This window comes from Vipera ursinii (assembly GCF_947247035.1).
Source record: "Vipera ursinii genome assembly, chromosome: 5".
NCBI classification, from domain to species: Eukaryota; Metazoa; Chordata; class Lepidosauria; order Squamata; family Viperidae; genus Vipera; species Vipera ursinii.
This window is the reverse complement of record NC_139518.1, coordinates 27506073-27532070: the sequence shown is the minus strand read 5'-3', so window position 1 is coordinate 27532070 and position 25998 is coordinate 27506073. Positions and strand designations below refer to the sequence as shown.

The window sequence follows — 25998 nt, the reverse complement described above, 5'->3', positions numbered from 1 at the left end:
TCAAGTCCAATCTTGTGGATCGTTTCGGGAAGTTTACTGGATCTTAAGAAGTTTCAATATCCATCCCTTGGAAGTACTGGTGTGGGTTGGAAATGGGAGGGGGAGGAATTTGTATTGATCTATTCCCCCTCTCTCTCATAGGCAACCGCTCACATTTAGTTAGGGGAATAACAATAATCGTGTGAATGGAGCAGGGAGCTGTGAAATTAAGCAACCTGTAGATTGCAGACAAAAGTTATGCTTACTATGCCCTCCTGGCAAAAGAGAGGTGGAAAATGACTGTAATGTTATTGGGTCTGTGATGAAAATAATAAATTCCGGGATGCCTTAGTCTTTTTAAAGCCTTGGAACCTTTCTGAGAAATGTTTATCCTGATTTTTCTCAATTCAGGATCCCCCTCTCTCTTCCCCCCTCCCCCGCTGTCCTTATCATGGTGCTTCCAGAATTCTGTCTTTAACTTCACAGTCCCAAATCGAGGAGGTAACCATTACGTTAGAGTAAGCCTACTCAGATGGAAGGGATTCATCCCCTCCCCTCTATATTTTTAAATTCAGCTCAGCTATCTGCATTTCTCCACACGTTTGATTTCCTCTACACTCAGGTACGTGAATTTCCAATGGAAATCTTATAATGAGCCCTATTTATCCATCTCGCGTTTCAAAACAAATGGTAAGATATGTGTAATTTTAACATGTGATCTTCCTCGCTTTCTGTCCTGCTCTGGATAAATAACATTTAAATAACATTTAAAAATAATTCTGTGATAATCTCACGGTTCACTCAGCTCCTTTGTGCAAATGTCCTGAGGGTCAGTGAGAATGACTCTTCAAACACCAGCCTGATATTCATTCCAGTTACTTCCACTGAATTTAGCGGGATTCCCCCCCCCATAAAACAACAAGGACTTCGAGTGAACTGCAGTGAAAGTACTTACACCACCCAAGATAGTATCCACTCATGAAATAATAAAAAGCATATTAAATTCAAGTAACAGAAAAAAATAGTGGTAGAGATGAAGAAAATCCGTCAAGTAGCAAAACTTTGGATTCAAGCATATATATTTCTCTCACCATCACAGAATTTTAGTTACCATGGTACCATGAACATGTTATCACACAATGTTTAAAATATTTCTAACAAATCATACAATGCTTCACTTTGCTGTGAAATAATTCCAGCCATTCAGTTGAAAACACACAGATTTCCATGATATCTAAAGCTATTTTATAACTGATAGCTTATTTTTGTGCCTTGTTTCCAAGGGCTTTTAGCCATTCCTTAATAAAGCCACTATCGAGCAACTTCAGGTAAGCGGTCAAACAAATTAGGAAATACGTCTATATATTTTCCTGGCAAAATCTTTCTAATAGGCTCTTGAGAATCTTTGGAATTCTGAGTTTAAATGTTAGAAGTCCTCACAGATAATAATCCGAGGAGAATTGTTTTTATTATATTTCATCTAAAGCAGAGATATAGTTCTGTTCTGACCGATTTTGTTCGGGTTGTAACTCCAGGTATTTTGAAAGGCAGCAGAATCGATATTTTACACAAATGCAAACACACACACACACACACACACACTTTTATGCCCCAAGGAGCTGAAAAGTTACCCGTCTTGGACTCAGCTAACTGTCCTTACATAACATGTTTAGTAGACAATCTAACACCCCCAGCCATTCAAGATAACTCTGCTTTGATAGTCGCTTTTGCCTTAAGCCAAAAACATTTCGCGTTTTTCCTTTCCCATCCTTGACTGTCTCTGAATAAGGTTACGGCAAAAAAAAAACCCCAAAAAAAACCAACCCCAAACGTTACAGGAAGCAAGATTCTGGTAGGGTGGTTACTTACAAAGATACTGAGTGGGATTTCCAAATAAAGCTGTTTTTCTCACCCCTCCTTACAATCACTTCATCTCTACATACTTGACATCCTTCAATCCTGACAGTCTTCAGTCAAGAGAGAAAACATCTGGAACACTTTATCATTTTTTTTAAAAAAGCCCCTATATTACCATCGGTTGGCTTAGGCCATTCTAAAATATTGGCATGGCTTCTTGTCAAACGCTAATGGCTTTATCCGCTCTTACTTAAAACCCCGAGGTTTCTCACAGGGGTTTCCCCTCCACTCCCCCCTCGCCTTCCGTGAATCCAATGGAAAAGAAATGGCCCATGGTGTATCTCTCATTAGATTAGGTGAAGTTAGTGCTCTCACTCCTAGCGTTTGTTGTGTACCTTGGGAGACATATCTGTATGTTGGGGGGGGGAGGAGAGCAGAAAGGGAGGGTTGTGGTACACAAGATCAGAAGGCGGAGAAAAAAACAAAACAAAAGAGGAGGTCCTGAACAAAGTTGCCTTGCTATCCCGCAGAATGCCCAAGACAATGTCTGAGCTCTGCAATTGTGTGGCCAATCTATCTCTGAACCGGAGAAATTAGGATGACCTTAAGAGCTGCAGCAGAGCTCGAGATTCCACACACTTAGAGAAATCCGGTTGGCAGGTACTCACACAGAGAGAGAGAGAGAGACACACACACACAGCCTATATTTTAAGACTCTCATAGCCCTGAGAGGAGAGATTCCGCTTCTAATATAAATACTGGAACGAGGAACTTGATGACAAGGAGAGCCGTCCTTTCCAAGAATAACGCCTAGTTGCGTTATCACGGCCATTAGCCAGAAGCAGGATTTTAATATCCCCAAGGCAAGCGGGCTGTTTTGCTGCCAGCTCCAGTGAGTTCGGATTCATTTCCTTCCCACTGAAGGGGCGCAGCTGCAAGGCCTGCGAGAGGCCCTGGGAAGAAATCCTCGCCTCTTTCCAGCTTTCCTCAGGCGTCCTCTCTCTTTCGTCGCGGGCCCGGTTGCTGGAAATTTGGCAAGGGCCTCCAAGAAAGGAGCAAGGAGAGCGGGAAGCTTGTGGGTCCTTTCCCTGGCTGCTTCAGCTCCCGATAGGTCGCCCCTCCGACCCCACTAAGGCTACAACCGAAGGGGAGACGTGTGTGTGTCTGTGCGCGGGGGTGTTCGGCAATTGCTCCGGCTAAAGCGCAGCCTGGCGATCTGTGCGAATAACTGAAGGCGCGCCGCGGGGCTGAGTGGCTGGAGGTGCGGGGCGCGGACAGTACCCTGCCCTGCCAGGTGGTGGGTAGCAAAGAGTCGAAATGTCTGGAAAGCAAAGGCTATCTAATCAAGAGTCCCGGCTCGGTGAAAGCCTTTCCGGTGGGCTGTACACCAACTGGTGTAAATGAAACACGAATGCCATTTACAAAGTTGATGAATTTCGGTGGCTTTCTTCGGAATCCACTTAGATCCTCAGAAAGTAGGCCATTAAGGGCTTTCCCCGTCCACTGACCCAGCCTGTAGTGAGGCCTGTAGGTTTGCAGGAGAGGACTGAATTCTTTTTCTTTCCCCCCCCCCACCTCTGTCACCAACTGATTAAGATGTGTTCTTCCTTTCAAGTCAGGGTTCAGTTTAAGTTTGTAAAGATCACTGTTGGGGGGGGAGGGGAAAAGGGAGGGAAGCCCAATCCTTATACCCCAAGTGTCTTCCATTTCTCTTCTCTGGTAGAGGCAGAAGGTTGCGTTTCCACTCAAAGAGGGTGGCAGAGGGCAGGGAGGAAGGAGTTAGCCCATTGGCAGTTTTGTGTGGTGGTGTCCTCTGAGTCACTCAAGGACTCTCGCTTGCCCAAGCTCTCCTGGGTAAGCAACACTAGATCTCTGACACAAACAGAAGACATTTTATTCTGCGACCTTGTTGTCTTTCCCATCGGAAGAAAGACAGCTTTGGAAATATGGAGGCTCCGTGCTTTCTTTTACCCCATCTCTGGTTGGGCTGTAGCTGCTTAGCAGAATTTGACCTTTTAACTTTTGGTTAAAACAGCCAGATTCTCTGGGCAATTGAGACCCTCAGAAACTTTTCCCCGCAGTTCTATATCTGTCTCTCTGACGGGTCAATGAATCTGTGTAGGGAAGGGGTGACCTTTTCAGTGGAGGTCTTCATCACTTATGAAGAAGGAAAGTTTTGTGAAGAAAGAATTTCCATGCAGCACTGCCATCCCTACCCCCCTGCTCGCTTCTCCTTTAAAATCACAGCGTCCTCCCTCTCCTGAAATTTTACTTTTATCATCCAGTAGTTATGTGAGAATTTATAATAAAATAAAGGTAACCTGAATCCAAACTCAGTTCAATGGAAATTCCTACTTTCAACACTCCATGTCATGCCAATGATTTCAAGAGTAGCAACCCATTCAAATCTCATGTTCGGTGGGGATTAACTGAGTTGCTATGGGTTCTAAGAACACAATACAGACGGAAATCCAGGCTTCCTGGGCAAGACTGTAGGAAAGACTAGGAACTTACCCCATTACTCTCACCAGAAGACAGTATGTGGGGAGGATTTTTATGACTTTGTAAAGGCCTCAGAAGGGCAGAGAAATAATATGGGATGAAATGCTGGCCCAGTCTTTATTGAAAAAAGAAGATTTTTTGGAAAGAAAAGAGAGAGTTAAAGCTTCCTCTCCTCTCTCTCTTTCTTTTCCTTTCCTATTTATTACTGTTGGGTATTTTTTTTTACATCTAAGTGGGTTAACAAGGAAGGATGAAGAAGTCAGGTAGAGATGGTTATTCCCTTGGGAAGGTCATAGAGCTTCTTTTTTTCTCTTTCTTTCCTTCCTTCCTTCCTTCCTTCCTTCCTTCCTTCCTTCCTTCCTTCCTTCCCTCCATCCTTCCTTCTGCTGAAATAACCAAAACCAGCCCAATCAGATGCTAATTTCAAATAGAATACTTAATCCATTCCCTCCAGATTAAAATATTCCTGTCACATAAAATGTCAGTCAATACTCTGCTTAAGTCCTCTCATGGTGGACACTGGAAAGCTACCACATTGTGGAAGGCTGATGTGGCAGCTAAGAATGATATATATCATGTAAAGCCAATCTCCAAGATCAAAGTCTTCTTTTTTTTAATAAGATCCAAATACATGTCAAACCTCATTCCAATCAAATCATCCATTAATGAATGCAAGATGAATATGTCATAGCATAATGTGACAGTACAATCAGAGGCTCAGGGAATGTAGTTTAACTGGGGCCAAAGGTACATTCTAGAACATCTGAACTACCAAAAGGGAGTTGATGGGATACTGTGCAGCTGAGTTATGCTTAGGCAAGTATAAGAAATCATATTTTAACTTACTTGAATGTTCCAGAAGGTTACTGTAAAATCGTTTTCTTTTCCTCATTTCAAGGTGAATGTAGTGCTTTATTTTCTGATTTGGTTCCTGTTTAGGAAAGAGGAGTAGTATTTTTTTTAAAAGAAGAAAAAAAAGAAGTGGCTGTCTTATGTGCAAGTGATAAATAATTTGAGAATGGCGTGAAATCTCCTTTTTTCCCCCACCCAGAATAAAAGACTCACATTGTTTTGGAACTCAGTCTTTGTGTCTACAAAATACGGCAGAAATAAAGGAAAGAGGGAGGGAGGGAGGGAAGAGGGAGAACCAGCTTACAATTAAACATTTCAAAAGTTTGAACATATTTTACAGAGCAGGTCTAGGAATGATTTAGAGAGAAATAGGAAAGTAGTTCCCCCCCCCCCAGTTTTCCTTTGATCTGATCCACTCCTCCTGGCAGAAAATTAAGAAGCCCTACCACCAACATGGCTACATTGTTTATGGACTTTTCAGGGCCAATATTAAACTCGGTCTCATTTGCAAAACCCTCTGAATCAAAGATACTCTCTCAGGTTTAAATGAAATACCATCAAAATGGCTGAGGTACGTTAAAGCTGCCGCTTGTCTCTGCATTTCAAAGGAGGAACCCATGGCTGCCTCTGCTAGGCACAGGGCTTCAACTGCAAAGACCCAGATTTAAAGAGATGCCTTTAAAAAAATTCAAAGACATATTCTAACATTTATCACCAGTGGCAAATATGAAGAAGTAATTGCATGCAATAGGGACACACACAAAATGGCTAGAAGACATGACTTCATGGACTGCATTGCTACAGAAAGACCTCTTTGTAGATATGGAATATAGAGGCAAAATGTAGACAAGTTAAGGAATGCTATTTCATCAGAATCACATATATGAAGAAGACATATCAGGTTTCTATGTGGGCTATAGTTTAAAAAGATCGGTGCTATAGTGGAAATATTATATACCAATACTACAGTTGACACTTTAATTAGTAGGCTTTTCTCAAACTTCTAAGTTTGAACTCACTTGTAATCAGTTATACAAGCACTGGAATAATGTAAAAGAAAACATCAATCGTACTACACCTAAAGCTATAATGTAGTTAAATTTGTTCAAATATCAAAAGAAATTTAAGATTATAATTACCTTGCAATAATGTAAAGAAAGCTAAAATAAGACTCAAAAGGGTGTACTAAAGGAGGTTTGTTACGGTATTTAAAAGAAGACTGAACTATCTCTTGACTAATTCATTAACACTTCACTTTCTAATTTTCAAACACACTTTTCTCCCAAAATAAAAGATTTTAAAGAGGGCTTAATCTGAGGATCTGTGTAACAGAAATTCCCCCCACAAAGAGTTTCTAATGCATTGCCTTCATTATCAATGAAGGAGGATTGCTGTTACTCTTGATTTTTTGTTTTCTTTCTTACTTTGACCAAAATTCTGAAAATGTGGGAGTAAAACTTGAGGTTCCTATGAATTGGGTCTCTGGCACAGATGACACCTGTGTTTAATAAGTGTAGTTTCTACTACGGGCTAGGTAGTCCCCACTTCTATTTTCAGGCTAAAAAAATAGTTTAGCTGTAAGCAACTACTTGCTGGTAACTTGATTCTTGATGGTAGCCAATCATTCCAATGAACCTCTTGCGAAGCTATTGCAGATTCCACCGAACCTCTAGAACCTCAGGAGAAATTGCTCTTCCTCCCTCCTCCCTTTCTTTCCCTTCTTAGCTAATTCACTCTTAAAGAGCAGCACTACAGCTTGGGAAAGCTGCAGCACAGATGCAGTATCAGCTCCTATAGATGTCCCATGTTCTTTTGAAATGATAATTTCCTTCCAAAAAAGAAAGAAAGAAAAAAAAGCTAACTGAAGCAAAGCAAAATCAAAAAAGAGTTTCCAGAGAAGGTATACCCCCAAGAATCCAATTCATTTGAAATTTTTATTAGTCTTGTAGGGGAAGGAAGGAAGTCCAGATCCATATTCCAAGAGCTTTGCAAACTAGTAGAGTGGCCTCAGCAGCTGCTTCTACCAAGGTCGTTTAGGAAATCAGGTAGGACTAGTAGTCCTTTGAAAGGAAAAGCAAGTCAATGTTCACCCCCACCTTCCCGAGGTTGCACACTCAAGTCATTGTTCCCTATACTGTGGGCCTGGCACATGTTCCCCGGTCGCAGGTCAGAGGTCAACCTCCAGGGTGTTTCCAAAGCCGGCCACTTCAAGAGCTTGAGCCTTCAACACTTATCCAAACTGATTAACTACATGATCAACAGTAGCCAAGGAAATGAAGCGGACTTCACCTTTCTCGCTACTGGGAAGAAAAGGCCAGACCCCAAAGGAGGTCTGGGTTGAAAGAGTGTATGTATTTGGGGGGGTGGGGTGGGGGGGTCATTGTTTTAGAGGAATCCTACTTAGTTCTCTTAAAGGCTCAGCGCTCCCTTAAGGAAAACGCCTTAAGTGGAAGATTCAGTTATGAAAGGCGCTAGACCTTTCTTTCCCCGCAGATCGGGTTAAGTCCCTCGTCCCCGCGCTGGAGAACGGGAGAAGCCGGTGCTGAGTCTCCCAAGGGCAAGACCTGGACTGACCAAATCAATGTCCGTCTCTTGTTGCTTCCTAAGCATTTCCTGCCCGAGACAAAACTAGGAGAGTTGCTGACCGGTATAAGAAAACCCCACATTTCTGTAAAGAGCACAAGGAGGCATTTCCGAGCGTTAGGAACCGGCTTTTCAGTTGCCACCGCCGCTCTATCGCAACCGGCTGGTTTATTGTCTGCTATCCTGTAAGAGGAGTCTTTGGAGATCAGCACCAGACGCGCCAGCTCCCGCGGCAAGGCAGCGTGAGAAAAGCCTTGCTCAAAAAGTCCTGATCATCTGGCCCGGGAGGGGGGGGCGGGGAGGGGGTAAAAGAATATCATTCCAATCCCCCACCCACGCTCAGCCCCCCCCCCGCCTTCAGCTGTAGGGATATGGATAGCTTACCTGTAAAACAGTCTCCAGTAAAGGAATTGGTACTAAACCCACAACCCACGTGCTCGAGAATGGTCAAGACTCCTGGGTGCATCTCTCTCTCTCTCTGTGGGTGTGTTAGTGTGTGTGTGTGTGTGTGTGTGTGTGTGTGTGACAGGGAGAGGAAGAGAAGCTTCCTAAACTCAGGTGTGCCCACGCAGACCCTTTGAAAAGTGAAAAATGCCCCCCCCTTGACCTGACAGAAGCTGATTGGAATCCGTGTTTCCCAATTTTCCCCCATCTCCCATTCTTCACCTTCTCCCATCTTAATCACTTACCCCACTCCACCTGTTGAAAGCGGGATCCCTTCATTTCTGTCTACCAAGCCCGGAATGACAACAAATAAGAGAATGTAATAATAATAGAGCGAAAAACAGGGAGATGGGAGTAGAGGCTGGGGCGGGGAGAAAATTAGGTCGGTGGGCAGCGGGTGGATCAAACCAGAAGTCCTCTTGGGTGCTTCATCGGAAAGTTCACCCTTCATTTCTTCATTTCTTGCTTTCTGGAAATAGTTAAGAAATGCACGATGAAATAGAAATAAAACGGTATTTTAATGGCTTATATGTCACGTTGGTGCATGTGGCTTTGAACTGGAGCAGTTCTCGTTTCCTGCAGAGAACATGCCACAAATCCCACTTTTGATCACTTCTACAACCCACAATGCTTGCACACATACAGCGCGCACAAGCACACAGGCAGAAATGGAGTTTCTAGCTCAGCAGCTTCTCCCCCCTCCAACCCGGAGAAATAAACAAATGGAGAAACAAAGCAACCAGGCTGTCATTTTAAGGCGGCATCCTTCCATGAAGGTTGAAGTCTTGGGCTGGCTTTTACGTGGCTGCCCTGCATTCCGAAGACTCAGCTCTCCTGCTCTGTCTTCTGCTACCTGCAAAGGTGCGCAGGTTTCTGGAGGACAAAATATCCCCCAGATTCTCCTCTTGTTGGTGGCCCTGGAATTAACCAAGCTAAATACAGCAACCTTTCACCTTTCAGGCCAGATATAATACTTGCAGGGGGAGAAGCAGTTCTTATCGAGATGTGATACTTCAAACCTGTTGCTTAAGACGCTGGAGTCTTGCAGTGTGGGTTTGTTTTGCAAGGCTACTTTCACCCAAACACCAGCGCTTAGCAGGGAGAGAAAACCTAGGAATCCTATAGACCAGACAGCTCTGAAAAATCTTCCCATCTCTTGTATTCAATCTGCAAGAATATCTGGTATGCAGCATTCATTTGCACTACATATCTCAGCGAAAGGTTTCTTAAAAAGAAGAAGAAGAAAGAAATCTGTTTGCCATGTGGTCCCCTGCCCTTCTTCAAACATTGAACATTGAATATTATATCACACAACTAGAACTGCCAGGGGAATTGCTTCATTGCGCCTACCAGGCAATTGGAAAGATGTATTTTTATGGGAAAACTCCCATTGGTTCAACAACCCCTCCCCCAGATTCTTTGAGCTTCCTAACCCTAACACACACCCCCCACACACACACATTCTAAATATCTGGATACTGGGGAAAATTTGGTCCAAATTAAAAACAAAAGAGGTTCTCAATTAATGCCTTCCTTCCTTCCTTCCTTCCTTCCTTCCTTCCTTCCTTCCTTCCTTCCTTCCTTCCTTCCTTCCTTTCTTCCTTTCTTCCTTTCTTTCTTTCTTTCTTTCTTTCTTTCTTTCTTTCTTTCTTTCTTTCTTTCTTTCTTTCAAAAGTACATTTTGGAGAACTGCAAGGAGGACGGTCTAGAAGTTGCATTCTTAAATGACTGAGCCACAAAGATTGCTTTTAAGAACCATACTTCTCCATCTCGACAATCATTTTAATATATAGTCAATGGCTCTTTGTAACAGGAACAAAGGCGAACTATTCGCAGTTCTTCAATAGATTTTAGTTGGGGGAAAGGCAGGTTAATCGAGGGGTTGCATCTAGAAAACAAGCAAGTGTTGTATGTTTGCACTGAATCCAAATGTCTGCATTTTCCTAACTAAATCAAAGGGAGTGTTATTTCTTTTTCTGCTCACTCATCTGAAGGTAAGTAAATTTTCTCTGGCGATCACAAGCTTGGTCAGCAACAAAGGCACCGCCTGCTTTTTCCACCGTCCTGGTGTGGCGAGTTGAGGAATTTCAATAAATGTGACAAGGGTGACTGATTTGTGAACTAGAAACGGTTGAGCGTCAGAAAATTTATACTGCTCCTATCTAGAGAGGATTTCAAATGCGTTATAAAACCCCAGGATCCAAGAACTTCATGCAGCATAGAAGAGACAAAAGCAACTTTGGGAAAATTTACATTTTTTTTAAAAAAAAATCTTGAATTAAAGAGTTGGGGTTTTAAAAAAAAATAGAAAGGGGAGGGGAAAAACATACGAAGTAAGTATGAAAAAAAGACAACACAACCGCTACACAAAAAAGCCAAAGCAAAAACAAAAGCAAATTGAACTGCTCTCACCCACCTGCCTTTTGATGGGTGCTACACATTGTTTTCTGGGGGGGGGAGGAAATCGAACGCCTTATTGTCATTTTTCCACTGATATTAGACTTGTTATTTTAAAACAAGATCTGAACAAGTCAGCACAAACTTTGGGGAGACCCTTAGAGGTTCAAAAAAAGAAGAAGTAAGCGCAAGTGGGAAAGGGGCAAATGACAAAAGGATTTCCACGGCCAAGCCCCTTAAAAAGTTGTTGAGTGTTGTTCAAAGGTCTTGAGCACCAACACACGAGCACCTTCCCAAGAAAAAAGCAAAACCTAGCACAGAGGATATCTACCTCTCCAGAACAAAACTGGAGAAAAGCTTTGGAAATGTTTTCCAGCATAAAATTAATATATTTTATATGTTTATGGTAGAAAAAGTTGCTACTCCTGTACGAGCTGTTTGTCAAACACGATGTCACTCGGCTTCACAATACCTGGGATTGATGAGAAGAGAGAACCAATCAGGATAGAGCAGAGGTTTTGTGCACCCTTAATTGGAGAGGAAGGAGGGAGTTGCAAGTGAAAGTAGGAATAGCGAGGCACCAATGATCTGCGACGTCGGCCTCCACGTAGCTCCTCCCCTTCTCCCATTCATGGGGGAGGGGGGAACAGTGTCGTCTTTTCAATTCATTTATCTGCAGGAATGATTGCCGCTATCAGTCTCGCGTTCACCGCCCGGCTGAGGAGGTGAAAGTTTCTCCCCAGGAAGATAAACCGCAAAAGACAATATTGTGCATGATTTGCGCCGTTTTTTTTTAAACAAAGCAGGGGGAAAAAGGAAAGTGAAGGGGGGAAAAAGCCAAAGGAGGGGAAAAAAGAGACGAGGGGGGGGGAGAGAGAGAGAGAGTGAAAGAACTGGAAGAGAAGAGAAAATTGTTCGCTACTTCTCTACATCCTTCTAAGCTTCTGTTTTTTAAAAAAAAAAATCCAGAAAGGAAAGAACTAAGGAAGTTTCATTTTTGTTTTGATTTTTTCTCCCCCGCTTCCTCGCCTCTTTTGGCTATTTTTATTCGTGAGCGGGGGTCTCTTGAATTCTCTCCCTCCTCCCCGCGAAGACCCCGAAAAGTGCAGTCCGAGAGGCAGGAGGGGGGGGGGGAGACGCGCAATCGGTTTCGCCTGTGCGCTCGCCGAGGTCTTTTTTTTTTTACTCTTCTCCTTTTATTTTCGCAGCTTCTCGACTGCTTCCTCGGCGCTCCCCCCCCCAGCCTTCTTTCCCCCCCCTTTCGCACCCGACCCTTTCGCCCACCCTCTCCTTTTTCTCTGCGTGTGTGTTTTTGGTGCGCGGATGCCGAAGGGGGAGTTCCTGATGCGGTCGCTTTAGTGGCTGATCGTCGCGCGGACTTTGGCAAGAGAAAGGCTCGGCGAAGCTGGTTGGATTGGCGGCGGCGGCGGCAACGGTAGCGGCGGCGGCGGCGGCGGCGGCTCTTCCTTCCCGTTTTTCCTGCCGTTTGTTGGCGGCTGCTCCCTTCTTTTCTCTCCCGCCCTCCCGGCCCCCGATAAATCACTTTTGTTCGGCGGTTGCTGCCGCAGCTGCCCGCCAAGCGGGACAAAATGCTCCTGGATGCTGGACCTCAGTACCCAGCCATCGGTGTGACGACCTTCGGCTCCTCTCGCCACCACTCCACGGGCGATGTGACGGAGCGCGAGGTGGGACTGGGCATCAACCCCTTCGCCGACGCCGGCATGGGCGCCTTCAAGCTCAACCCCAGCAGCCACGAGCTGGCCTCGGCCGGCCAGACCGCCTTCACTTCGCAGGCCCCGGGCTACGCGGCGGCGGCGGCGCTGGGACACCACCACCATCACCCGGGCCACGTCGGCTCCTACTCCAGCGCGGCCGCCTTCAATTCCACGCGGGACTTTCTCTTTCGCAACCGGGGCTTTGGGGAGGCGGCGGCCAGCGCTCAACACAGCCTCTTCGCCTCGGCGGCCGGCAGCTTCGGCGGGCCCCACGGGCATGGCGAGGCGGCGGGCCATCTCCTCTTCCCGGGCCTCCACGAGCAAGCCACAAGCCACGCGTCGCCCAACGTGGTCAACGGGCAGATGCGCCTCGGCTTCTCCGGAGACATGTACGGCCGACCGGAGCAGTACGGGCAGGTGACCAGCCCGCGCTCCGAGCATTACGCATCCCCCCAGCTGCACGGCTACGGCCACATGAATATGAACATGGCAGCCCATCACGGGGCGGGGGCCTTCTTTCGCTACATGAGGCAGCCCATCAAGCAAGAGCTCATCTGCAAGTGGATCGAGCCGGAGCAGTTGGCTAACCCTAAAAAGTCCTGCAACAAAACTTTCAGCACCATGCACGAGCTGGTGACTCACGTCACGGTGGAGCACGTTGGCGGTCCCGAGCAGTCCAACCACATCTGCTTCTGGGAAGAGTGTCCCAGGGAAGGGAAGCCTTTCAAGGCCAAATACAAACTGGTCAACCACATCCGCGTCCACACGGGGGAGAAGCCTTTCCCTTGCCCTTTCCCGGGATGCGGCAAAGTCTTCGCTCGGTCGGAAAATCTCAAAATCCACAAAAGGACGCACACAGGTACGTCTCCTAAGTAACAAAGAAAGAGAGAGAGAGAGAGGGAGAGAGAGAGAGAGGGAGAGAGAGAGGCCGAGCTTCACTTGCCTTGACGAGTTCCAAGAGGGCCGTTGGCAACAGTGTCTTTTCGGGAAGGGAAGAGGCCTCGGGAGTTAAGGAGGCCGTGGCCAGAACGATCCTAGCAGAAGAAGGCGAATGAATTTCGGGTTGAAGTTCAGCTAAGCGAGCAAGAGACAAACAGTGTTTTTCTCTAGACTTTTTTTAATTTTCGATTTTTTAAAAAAAAAATTAAATCAGGGAATTCAGAAATGTAGGCTCTGACAGCTGGAGGTGGAAGGGAGGTGGGAGTAGGAGTTGAAGGGAAAATGGCAGCGATCTGAATTTATTGGTTTTAATTAATTGGTGTGACAGCATTGCTTTGAGAAATCTGGCTAAATATATAGTTTGTTCATCCCAATTTTTCTTGCGATCGTTTTTTATTTCTCTGTAAATATTTAATTACGTGAGCCAATTGTAAGTAATATGAGCTCTATGGGTTTATGTGTTATTACATGCTAGCCTTGGAAAAGGTTTATTGTAATATATGGCAAATAAGCAGCACCTTAAAAACTGTCCTTCCTTCCTTCCTTCCTTCCTTCCTTCCTTCCTTCCTTCCTTCCTTCCTTCCTTCCTTCCTTCCTCATTCTGTCATGCAAGTGTATACGAGAATTGGAAACAGGCACTATTATCACTTGGAAGTAGTTTAATCAAAGCGTATAATGCATAGGAAGTGAGATAACTGTAAAGTTCTACCAGATTATGCCTAAACTAAGACGAGGAGTACCTTTAACAGTGGCAGCGAATTTTCCCTTGCCAGAGACTGTCAGTTTTGTTGCATCAGGTTCACGTCTGGTGAAATCCTGGGGTCTGTTCTAGAAGTGGAAGAAAAAGAAATTCACTAAACATTTCATTTAGTTTTCCTTTCTCTCTCCCGACATTTCTTGGAGTTGGAATGATCTGGTGTTTGTGTATTATATTATATTATATAAAAAATAGTGCGCATAAAGTCCCGGATGTGTAATGAGAAGGTCCTTGTTTATTTTTTTCAATAGGTGAAAAACCCTTTAAGTGTGAATTCGAGGGCTGTGACAGGCGCTTCGCCAACAGTAGTGATCGTAAAAAGCACATGCATGTCCACACGTCAGATAAACCTTATCTCTGCAAAATGTGCGATAAATCCTACACGCATCCCAGCTCCCTACGAAAGCACATGAAGGTAAAATGGTCGTTTCAGCTTTTTCCATGCTTCTGAGTTACTCCTTGCTGGGATCTCTGTCGTTCACCTTCCCTGTCCCATCACCGACTTTGATTATAACTCACCGCTACTTTTTTTTGGAGGGGGGGGGAAAGAAAAGAGTGGAGAGTCTCGAGGTTATTTCTTAGCCAAGGGTGCTTCGATCTGCAGTGAGTTTGGCCCCAGCAATAAGGGCCACTCTAAACAGGACAGATAAAGGGAAAACTCCTAGCAGCTCCCAGGTTCAAAACAACTAACAACTCCGGGTTTTTGCCCTGAGAAACGGCCTCACAAGGGATCCCGCTCGAGACTCATCTGGGGTTAGGCGCTGTTTCGGGGGAAAAAAAAAGGATTTAAAGCAAAATCTAGATGGCGGTGCTTTGAGGGAACCTAGGTGGGCATGGAAACCTCCCGCTTTCTTGTTTAGGCTTGCGTTAAGAGCGCAATCTTTTTCTGTGTGATTCAGGCCCATGTTTTTTTCCTACACAGAGGGCCATCTTGTGAAATTGACAGAGGATAGGCTAGCTGGTCGAGACTTCGTAACTCCGCGTTTCTCTGTGATCAGCCAGCATCCCGATTTGCAAAGCAAGATTTCAAACTTCTCCTCCCCCTCCCCCACTTCTCTGGCATATAGAGTTCAATCAAGTGAATTGAGCTCAGGGGCTTAGCATTCCCCGCAACTAGCCGAGATAGTGCACATGCACACTGGTGTGTCAGTTAGGCATCCACAACTATTTAACTGCAGTGTGCATTTTGTGTATGTGTGTATATGCATGCATTTTTTGTGTGTGTCCATATATATACACGTATTTAAGCAGTGTGTGTGTGTGTGTGTATGTGTACACATACAGAGTATATACGGACATGCCTACTCATAACCACCGGCGCGTCAAGCTCTTCTCTTTGTTATCCCTTCCTCTCTTTTCCAGGTCCACGAATCCTCTTCACAGGGATCCCAACCTTCCCCCGCGGCCAGCTCGGGCTATGAATCTTCAACTCCCCCAACCATCGTCTCTCCATCCACAGAAAACCAGACCACGAGTTCCTTATCCCCCTCATCTTCAGCGGTCCATCACACGTCCAGCCACAGTACGCTCACGTCAAATTTTAACGAATGGTACGTTTAAACAAACGAACACGGGCAAAAAGCGACCTATTTAAAAGACTCAAAAAATACTGAACACTTTGAAATCGATGAATTTTTTGGGAGGGAGGGGGTGTTTGTGTGTGTGTGCTTTTTTTATAAATAAATAAATCTATCAATCTATCTAAATGCTGCCATAGACCCAGGAGTGAACCAAATCAAGAATTCTCCCCCCTCCGTCTGGTTTCCCCTCCCTCTCTGGTCCCTTTTCTGCTGTTTTGCTTTGGTTCGGGGGGGGGGGGCGAAGGCTAGGAGAGCAAAACCCAAAGGGTTCTGTTGGGAATGTGAGAGTGGCCGGTTTGTGGTGCCATCTTGTCTGTCTGCAGGGCTTTTTAAATGGGAACCACTGACTGGAGCTCTCACAACTGCATGTTTCTCTGGGCAGCGCCCCCCCTTTTCTGTAAATACAGAAATACTAGCTTACAATGTACTGTTTGATTTTGTAAATAGTTCTACCACAAGTTGAAATAAGGGGGTATGGTGAAACGGTGGTCTTTGCATATACTGGGGGTGGGGTGGGAGGGGGAGAGGGAGGAGGCTGAAAAGGGGAGGGGGAGAAGGGGTGGTAGAAGATCAACTATTTGTACTGAATGGCAAGGATGTTCTAGTAAATGTGTACCAAAATGTGAATTACTTTGTATTATTACAGTCTAAACGTCAACCTAACAGAATATTATTGATGTGCTTTTTCTTTTGTATAAAGTGCAAGCATTTCGTTCCAAAGTCCAGTCTAAGTAGTGCAGTAAAATGTTGTTACATGTCATGTCAAAATAATTCGTATAGTGCAAGCCTGGATCTGCGTGTCAAACTGTTACATTTGTGTATGTAAAGTGATATTAAAAAAAAAAGAAAGAAAGGAAAAAAAAAGCTATAAGCTATAACCTGTCCATTGCTTTTGGCAAATACAACCACATATTGTATATATTTCCCGAATTCCATATTTATCCGCATGTAAAGGTCTGGTTATATATGTTACAGATATTCAATATTTATGGCTAGAGGAATTGGTATGTACAATTTAGTTTACAGAACTGTTTGGTAACATTTCGTACATTATTAAAGATTCTGAAATCATGTAATTTGTGGTAGGCATCCTTATTCCTTTGGTTGGGGTGCTGCAACTTAGATTTTTAGGCAGTTAACTTTAGAGTCAGCCCTCTGCCCTCCTCCTGGTCTTCACTTTTCTTCCATGGTGTCGTCAGGAAAGCAGCAAGGTTGATATAAATGTGATAAATGCATGTATAGTATCCCCATTGGCACCAGAGCAGTGTGTAATTAGTATTAGATTAAAACCTATGGAGCAAAAGTTTTCATTTGCAATATAATTTAACTAGTCATCAGAAGCATAGAATAATATTATTATTTATTGAATTTGGCCTATTGAGATTAACAGAAGGAAATTTCATCTGGAGAAAAGAAGAAAGAACATGCTCAGAATGTACGCTTGACCAGGGAATTATAGAACCAAACTACTGCAGTCAGTAAGGATTGAAATAATTTATATGAGGATTAAAACAAAACAAAACATGAGAGGCTTTGACTACAATTTATTTAAAATAATTGAAGATGGCCACAAGTGAGATCTTGTTCTTCCTTTGCAATGATTTCTCCACCCCTCCCCCATTTCTAAACCCTGAAACCACACCATCATTTTGGAATCACCCAAATATAAAGCTTTTCTCTCCCTTCCCTCTATCACGATGCCAACCTTAAAAGCTTCTTACAGAAATGATAACAAAAATAAACTGATCTAAGGAAGGGTGGTTGGAGTTGGTGTACTTTATCTCTTTTGTTCCCCCCCCCATTTAGTTATGAAATCTGTTCTACTGGCTGGCAGGAATGCAGTAAAAATATGTCTGTGTGAATCAATATTAGTAGTGTATAATGACTGTGGCACAATTCCTTTTATTTTTTTGTAAAAGAAAAATCAGATTGCTTCTCTTTGCAATTTAGTTTGATAGATTTGCAAGCTGTGGTGCTTCCCGTAACTTAGTGATGCTTGTAGAAACTGCTAGGCTTTGTTCCTGGATGTAGCTTGCATGATCGCCCCATTAAGCAGACAACATTTCAACAAGACAACACAGATCACAAGCTTGGCTAAAACTCTCAGTATGTCAGCTATGGTGTCACAGAGTGAATTACATCTGGTGACCTCTTCATAGTTCAAGGAGGTATGTATGCATGTGTCTTTGTGTGTGTGTGTGTGTGTGTGTGTATGTATGTGAGCATGTGATAGGTGTTTTTAAGTTCAATAAATCAATTCTAACTTCTAGAGCGAGAAAGATTTGGGATGGCAAACAACTTGGTATGGATTCATTCATTGTTTCCAGTGCTTAATACTTTTATTGGTTAACTATTTGCAATACAGTGCTGTAATGGGGTATTCATTGTGTTTGTTTGAAAATAAATGTTATTAGGGGAAGGAGATGCTGTGTTTACTCTTGCTTGAATGTTTAAAGCTGCAATCCTATATACAATATCCTGGAAATAGTTCTTCTAAATGCAGTAAGGTTTGCTTTTGAACAGAAATGGGCTTGTATTCTTCATTCAGCCAAGATAGGCCTGCACAGAAGAAATAAAGTGCAGAGAGGAGAAAATGTGTATGTATATGCCCATGCACAGAATCACACCCTTGCCATTTTTTACAATAGCAAAGATCAGATAGCAAGCAGGCAAAGTTGGTTCCCTTGTCTGTCTGTCTGTCTGTCTGTCTGTCTGTCTGTCTGTCTATCTTTAAGTATGCTTTCCAAAAAATGCTACTCTGGCCATAAACTCATTTAGTCTTTCAACATGAAGAGCGCCACCTTGTAGGTCTACAGTAACTGAACAAAGTTCCTTCCAGAGAGCAGAGAAAGCAGAGAACCTACCAATAGAGGCAAAAAAACACAGAGAACAGCTCCCGAAAGACACATTGGGAATCAACTGAGCTCTAAAGAAATGCAATTTACTGACAAAAAATAGCATTTTAGCCTTTTAACTTTGTTTGAAATGTAGTAGCTTTGTGCTGGGGATGGCGCTCTTTTCTTTTCTTTTTAAAGGGAAATAATTATGAGTCAGGGGGTATAGCAATTTCCTCCCTACCCCCACTCTGAATACTCACCTAGATATTTTTTTTAAGATTGGTTGATTCATGCTTAGATAACATTTAAAAGAGGAATGCAACTTTTTTTTGGCTGTGCATTTCTCAGTCTTTTTCTGTGTGGGTCCAGGACCATTAGTTTTAATCTGAATTTTATGAGTACTCATAGTGTACTTTAGCCAGTTGATTAGAACGTGGTCTCCACTACATTCTGTGTAAGGTTTGTGTGGTTTTGTGTCTGTCTCTCTGTGTGTTTTAAATAAATTTTTATTAACTGGATAAACAGGCTTCTCAAAATCAGCAGTTAGCCATTTTTCTCCTGCTATACAACCCAAAGACCCTGAGTGAGAGAAGGTACAGCATGTGTAAAACTATATAGCAGTTTTGTGTTTTTAGATCTGAGCAGGTTTTAAATTTATGCATACAGGCATGCGTGTATATGTGCATGCATCTGTGTTTACACACAGAGAGAGACACACTTTATTGTATAAAATAAGAAAACTGTTGTTCCTTATATGAATGCTTAATTAATCTTACCTTGATGTAAGGAATCAGTACCTGGCTAAAATCATCATCATCTTCAGCAACATCGTCATCTTTGTCTGCTTCTTCTTCTTCCTCCTCCTCCTCCTCCCCCCCCATCCTTATTTTTAAAGACTCGATATAAGGATGCTATCGAGAGTTTGCATTAAACGGCCATTTAAACTTCTGCACCGTCTGTCATTTGCGCGGGTACTTTTAATGGCACCGAGAGATGCATTTTTCATACTTTCCTTCGTGGGCTGTTAGGTCTAGAAAGGCAGGAAACGCTGGTTGAGAAATATGCATTGCTGGGGTCTGTTTAGCGGGAGACTCAGACAATGCACAAGTGAGCTGGTGGAGCGCTTTTGGATTAGGAAGGCCGTCGCCTTGCAGCTCGGATGGTGCTGCTGTTGGCTGCTTTGCTGTAGCCTTTCCGCCCTCTGCGAAGGGCAGGACGGGGTTATAAGCAAGGGGGAGTCTTCGACCACCAGCCAGATTCCGTGCAAAGGGTCTGGATACAGCCGTAACTGCCTTAGTTTTTTGGGCGATCCCAAACAGGACACAAAGTTCCTTAAAAAAATAAAATAAAAGGCACGGGATCACCACTCAGAGTTTAGAAACCTTACTTAGCAGCGAGGAAGCACGGACCGTATTACTTTCGCGAACACCAGACCACAACAGCTGTGGATCTTAAAAGTTTCAGAGACGAATTCGGTACCGAATTATATTTCCCGCAATGCTATCAAGCCTTTCTCTCCCCCCGCCTTTTTTTTTAAAAAAATGGACCCTTGGGTATAGAAAACCAATTCCATAACGTCAAAAATATCGAACTCAGCTAAACACGGAGGAAACAGATAGAAAGCATTAATAGTAAATGTGATTTCAGAGTAGATCCCAAAATATCCTTTTAAGGTTTAGCTGTATTTAAAAAAACCCCAAAAACTATTTAATGGCTAAAACATGCTGGAATATTGAAAAGTGTAGATGTTGTCATATTGGGAGTAGCTAACTTTTTGCAGATTTAACAACAAGAAGATTATTAAATTTTGTTTTGCCTTGGTGAGTATTTATGCCTGGATCTTAAATAATGTGAAAAGTGACCTCCTGTTAGGATTTCACTCGTCGATGGAAAATGAAATTGCATTTTGAATATTTTATGGAAATCTCACTGAATATTTGCTCTTTCCCCCACTGCATCTCAGCAAATTTATTCTTGAATAACTGCTTAGTATTTGGATATAAAAGCATTCCTGTCAGAGGCTTTTCTGACTCCTAATGTGAAAAGGAAAAAGAAAAGGGTCACAGAGAATGGAAACGAAACATGAAGAATCATTTTCAAACAAATTACTAAACGATGCAAATTAAGGAGTGATTTCTAGTACTGGTACAACAGTTGGTGCCTTTTAGAAGAAAATAAAGCATCCATCTTTAATGCAAGTGACCATAACTTTTTCGTCACAACTTGTTCACCTATATCGATGTACCTATTGATGTATCCACAGCACACAGGATTTGTTTGCACTGAGCCATGTGAATGGGTGTGTGTATATGCGCATGAACCTCCCTCCCCCCCCAATATCAGTGTTTTTACACATACTTGAATAGATATAACCTGAATTGAAGATGTAAAAATAGAAGGTCTGGAGGCAACCCTTTATGGCAGCAAAGGCGAAGAAGGCAAAGGAAGGAAGGAAGTTTCAGCATCTTCAAGAAGATGGGCACAGGAGAAGATAAGACAATGAAGCCACCCAACAATGTGGGATTAGGATTGGCTAGCAAAAGCAATCATGGTCAGTTATAGAGAAAGGATTTTTGTGGGAACAGGATCACTGCTTTAAAGAAGGCAACCATCATAAGAAGTCATGATTTATTCAGGCAGATTTGCTACATTGCTTCACGTTCTTATTTTGTGTGTGTGCATGTGTGCACATACACACATTTAGTTTTTGTTTTTTTGCAATACGGTGGGGTATTTTTTTTAAAAAAAAATAACCCACAGATAATACAAACATTTAATGAGTCAGCAGCACATTCGTGATCATAAACTTACCATTAACACTATTCTGTGGTTACCTATTTTTTTTTCTAATAAAAACTTTCACATTTTGTGTTTGTGTGTTTCATAGTGCACAATATTTTCCTTCCCCGTTTTTGTTTCTCTTTCCAAATCTAACTGTCCATCCCAGACATTTGCCACAATGGCTATTTAGTTTGCACCCATTTTTAACTTAATATTGCATATGTTTGAATATACCAACATAATATAAATTATCAAAATTGAAATTCTGTATTTATTGTTGAATGTGCATATGCATGTGTGTGTACATGTGCATGCATATAAATAACTGCAATCCTTTGACATGATAAAAGTCAGTGTTAAGTCTGTCCCTTTCCCCCAGGTTCTGTAATTCAGATCTGCTGCATCTTTGCTTAATAAGAAACATGATCATATGAAACCAGAGGGCTATTTTTACCATGCAGCTGGAAGCTGTCATCAATTGGTAACATTTCAGTTTTAGAATGCTAAAATAAAATAGCATGAAGTTTCCAGATGACGGCCCTATTGGAAAGGGGCTTTTGAATAATAGTAAATGAAGTTAATTGCAATATATGTGTATAAAAACCACACATTTTATGCAGAGATCTTGGGAGAATCAGCCAGGCCCAGATGTTTATGTGTACGACAATTCTCACTTGTGAAACGCAGCACCCAAGCCTGTTTGAAATACACAGAAATGGCAAGTTTGCTCAGCGTGGATCCACAAAATTAAGCACTTGGAAGCCACCCTTGTATCAGCGCGAATCTTAAGCATATGTTTGCTATGAATCTCTTCTAAAGGGCTTATTCGATGTTGTGGCCTGTAGTAGACAATTATATCAGCATATCGTAGGCAGGACAGTACTGCACACCCACCTTGAATGTTTACATTGAAATAACCTCTTTCTTCCAGCGAATTTCTAGAAAGCCTTTTTATTTTTAGCGCAAGTCACTCCATTCCGTTGTTTCCTGGGGACGCGCGCGTGCGGGAAAGACAGGGCTTGCTTTTCACGTGTGTTTATGGAGCCGAAGGGGATGGCTACAGAAACAGAAATAAATTGCATGGAGCGAAACGACAAGGGAAAAAAAAAACCCCAACTTTCTTTTTCGCAAAGCCGTCTGCTGATTATTCTCCCCCGCCCCCCCCCCCCCAGATTGGCTCCATCAACAGATAAAGGAACAGAAAGGAAAACAAAGAAAGCTGGGAAGGCCAAGAGGCTTTCCTTTTTCCGCTAAGGAGCAATTCTTGGAAAACGAGATAAGACCGCGTGTTCAGAAAAGCCTCACTCTGCTTTTTTTTTTTTTTTTTGGCCGCACCGAGAATCTGCTGGAGCTCTCCAAAGGCGCCGCGCAACCAGGTGCCCCCCCCCCCCGCTTTAAGTACGCGCACACAGTACCCGGGGCTAGAGTTCGAGTGCGCCGCGCATGCGCCTCTCCCACCCCTGGGCAGAGCTTCCACGTGCTGTTGAATATTTATAACTCAGCACTTCCTAAGCTGTCTGGAGAAGGTAACCGCACAGAGCCTAAATCATCGCGAAACCGCTGGCGTGGCTCCCGAAACAGTTGGGGTGGGGGGTGGGTGGGTGGGAAAGGAATATGCACGTGCTTGTTTCCCGATATCGGCGGTGGTTTAAGTCAGCGTTTCCCAACCTTAGGAACTTGAAGATGCGTGGACTTCAACTCCCAGAATTCCCCAGCCAGCTATGCTGGCTGGGGAATTCTGGGAGTTGAAGTCCACGCATCTTCAAGTTCCTAAGGTTGGGAAACACTGGTTTAAGTGAGATCGTACGGCAAACGAGGCTCGGCCGAAGGTTCAGCAAGCCTTGCGGGCTCATAGCAAACAACGCCAAGTGGCGGGGGTGGGGGGGGGGGCGGGGCGGGGCGTGGAAGAGGCTCCCTCCGTTGACAGCAGCAGCAGCAGCAGCGCGGTTCTCAAGCAGCTCGTTAAGACGACGCTGGTGCGGGCTTAACATGTCCCCAACCCTTCGGTTATCCAATGATTTCTAGTGCATTGGGAAGATCCATCCATTCAGGCCCGGAAGGGATCTCTCTTTGGGGGCTTCGCTTCTGGTTTGTCTGCCGGACTGCCTCCGGTTGATTCCACGCCTCTTTCACCCCCCACCCCCACCCCCGCGCCGATCCTGCTATAGTTGAAGGGGTCTTTCGCGCGGGGGCCCTTCAGTATTGCAAAGGTTTTTTAGGTCGGCTCCGTCGAAAGGCTTTCGAAGGTCTGAGGTGGCAAACACGCAAGAGAAATTAAGTGAGACATTCCTGAACCTTAATGGTCTTGTCTCGACCTGCTCCCATGCAGGCGACCAGCTACAGCCCCCTCCTCATTCCCACCCCCCTCCACCCCCGTGTCTCCCTGTCAGGTCGTCTGGTCGTTTGAATGGCAAGGCGCGCTTGGCAAACTAGGACAGGTATCCCGAATCTGGAATGAGAGGGGAGCCGGAGATCTTGATCGAAGAGATTTTGGAAATCCTCAGAATAGGAATACTGACAACAACAACAACAACAGCAGACGCATTATGACGACAGAAAAAAAAGAGTTACGTACTTCTGACAGGGTTAACGTGTGGTGTATGCACGCCTGTAACGCAATCCTGTTTTCTCGTGTTTTGTTAGGGGCAGGAAATCGCCCTGCAGGTTACCCGTCGCGGACGGCTATGTTTAGCGGCCTCGCAACTCAGCTAAAGCGCTTGGATTTCAGCCCACGCCGACCCTGGAAAGTCATAAGAGGGCACTGACTGGGGCTGTTTCTCAGGGCTGTTTCAGTTTCTCCCAGTTCTCGATTGGGATGTAATGCAGGACGCGGGCGATGTCCCGCCAACTAGGGCAGTGCAGCTTGGCTTCTTCGCCCTCCGAAAACTGTTCATTCCCGGCTTCAGTGGCCTCCTCCAAACGTTCCCCCCAATGGCTCAGGAACTGCTCACCTTGCTGAGTAGTCCTTCGCCTTCAGCCCTGTGAATGGGGCCGTGGGACGAGACCCAAGCCTCTTTTACAAGGTGGATCTTTCTCCCTCCCCCCCCTTTTCCCTCTTCCTTTATGGCAAATAATCAGACACTACCTAGATTATTTCCCCCCCCCCTCAAATAAACAAAACAAACGCACTCCTTTCTGGCCATTCGCTTTCCGTTTGGCACCCTAGAAACTTCTCTTCCTGCCTCCTAAATGTAAAGAGGCGCCAAAGCGAGGTTTTGTACGTGAACGGTTGATTATTGGATCTTAATTTAAAGACCACTTTCTCTTCTCTAGGTATCGTGTTGAAGAAATTAAAAAAAAATGGCGTGGGCTTTTTTTTTTCTTTTTAAAGTGCATCTCCTAACAGATTGATTATAGCCCTACAATCTGGCGAGCGTATAACATAATATTTAGCTGAGAAGGCGAAGGAAGATTGGCGACTTTTGAAAAGCGGAGTGAAACGCAGAGGCGCGCGCGCGCTTTCACACACCCGTGGTCACGTGACCGGTCAGCCTCCGACAGATTTACTTTCGTTCAAAAGGTGGGCGAGAAAAACATCCGGCTCCACCATTGTTGATCCTCTTCCTTTCCGACCTTGTTTACAATCCCTGCGTCTTCTAAGTACTGCTGCCAACCCGCCTCCTTCATTTGCACTTACTAGGCTGGTGTTTACCAGCCGCTCTACTTTCCCAGGTGGATTTGTCACAAGAAAGCGATTTAGAGATCTTTTCCTTGAGCAGAAAACATTTTTTTTTAAAAAAAAAGCCTGGGCAACAGGTAGATCCACGCACCTACAAATGCGGGGAAGCCACCTCACATGCCCCTTGGAGGCTTTGCAAATTCCCCCTTCCCCGTTGGTTGGCCATCCTATTTGAATAACCATATCTCTTTTTCTTAGGGAATAAATTAAAAGTAAAAACAAAACAAAATCCACCCACCCAGCCACAAAAACACACACGTATCGGAGAGCTTGGTAAAATTTTGTCTACAAAATGCTATTTATTGTCAGGGATATTTCCGTCTTTCCTTCGCTCGCTTGGGCTCTACCTCTCCTCTCCCCCCCCCCCAGCATTAACCCTTTTGGTTAGCTGGAGGGAATGTGAAACTGAGATTTGGCCCTGAGTTTAATCTCCCCCGTCTCGCCCGCTCCCGCTCCCTCTCTGTCTGTAGATCTGGCAAGGACTTGCTCTCTTAACTCGCAGATCATTGTTCCGGTGGCTGCGGCCAGAAAGAGCAAGGCAGCGCTGTGCTCTCACTTCCTCCTAGCTTCTTTAAAAAAAAAGAAGGGGGGGGGCATTCCTCATCCAACTTTTCCTTCAGTTATTCACTCCTCAATCCCACTGGCAGTCTTTTGCCGAAAACCTACTACACTCCAGTTTTGGTAAGTGGGACGTCGGTCCATTGCAAAGATGGTGCTGCCGAGCTGGCTGCGTGCGTGTGCCTCGTAGAAATGTGGGTGGTTTGTGTGTGTGTGTGTGTGTGTGTGTGTGTTTTGATATCGAACAGAGCCTGCCCAACCCGTGTCGTTTCGCGACCAGCAGCCCCGAGTTATAAACCATGGTGGCGTCTGAAATCTCACTAGAAATCAGCACGATGGCTCTTTGCGGGCTAGGACGGATTTTCGGGACACGCAACCCTGAAGCCGGTTGCTGAAACTAGGCTGCCGCTGTTGCGATTGGGGCGGCTGTTACGTCTGCGTCGGGCGCTGTTTTGTCTTACCTTAATATTTGCTCTTTGCAAAGGCTCGTAATTATACAAAACAGGCAGCTGCCAGCCAACGGGTGGCTCTGAGATCA

The 25998-nt window shown here is 44.3% G+C and overlaps 1 protein-coding gene across 1 annotated transcript; it reads left to right on the top strand.

Annotated features, from left to right (window-relative positions):
• Positions 1-12203: 12203 nt before the first annotated feature.
• On the top strand, positions 12204-15585 carry LOC310641724 (zinc finger protein ZIC 1; the record flags this gene model as incomplete). The annotated part of the gene is made up of 3 exons (XM_083364964.1): positions 12204-13188; positions 14277-14440; positions 15388-15585. The coding sequence occupies 3 exons, from the start codon at positions 12204-12206 to the stop codon at positions 15583-15585; spliced, it is 1347 nt and encodes a 448-aa protein (XP_083221090.1).
• Between the last annotated feature and the right edge of the window lie 10413 nt (positions 15586-25998).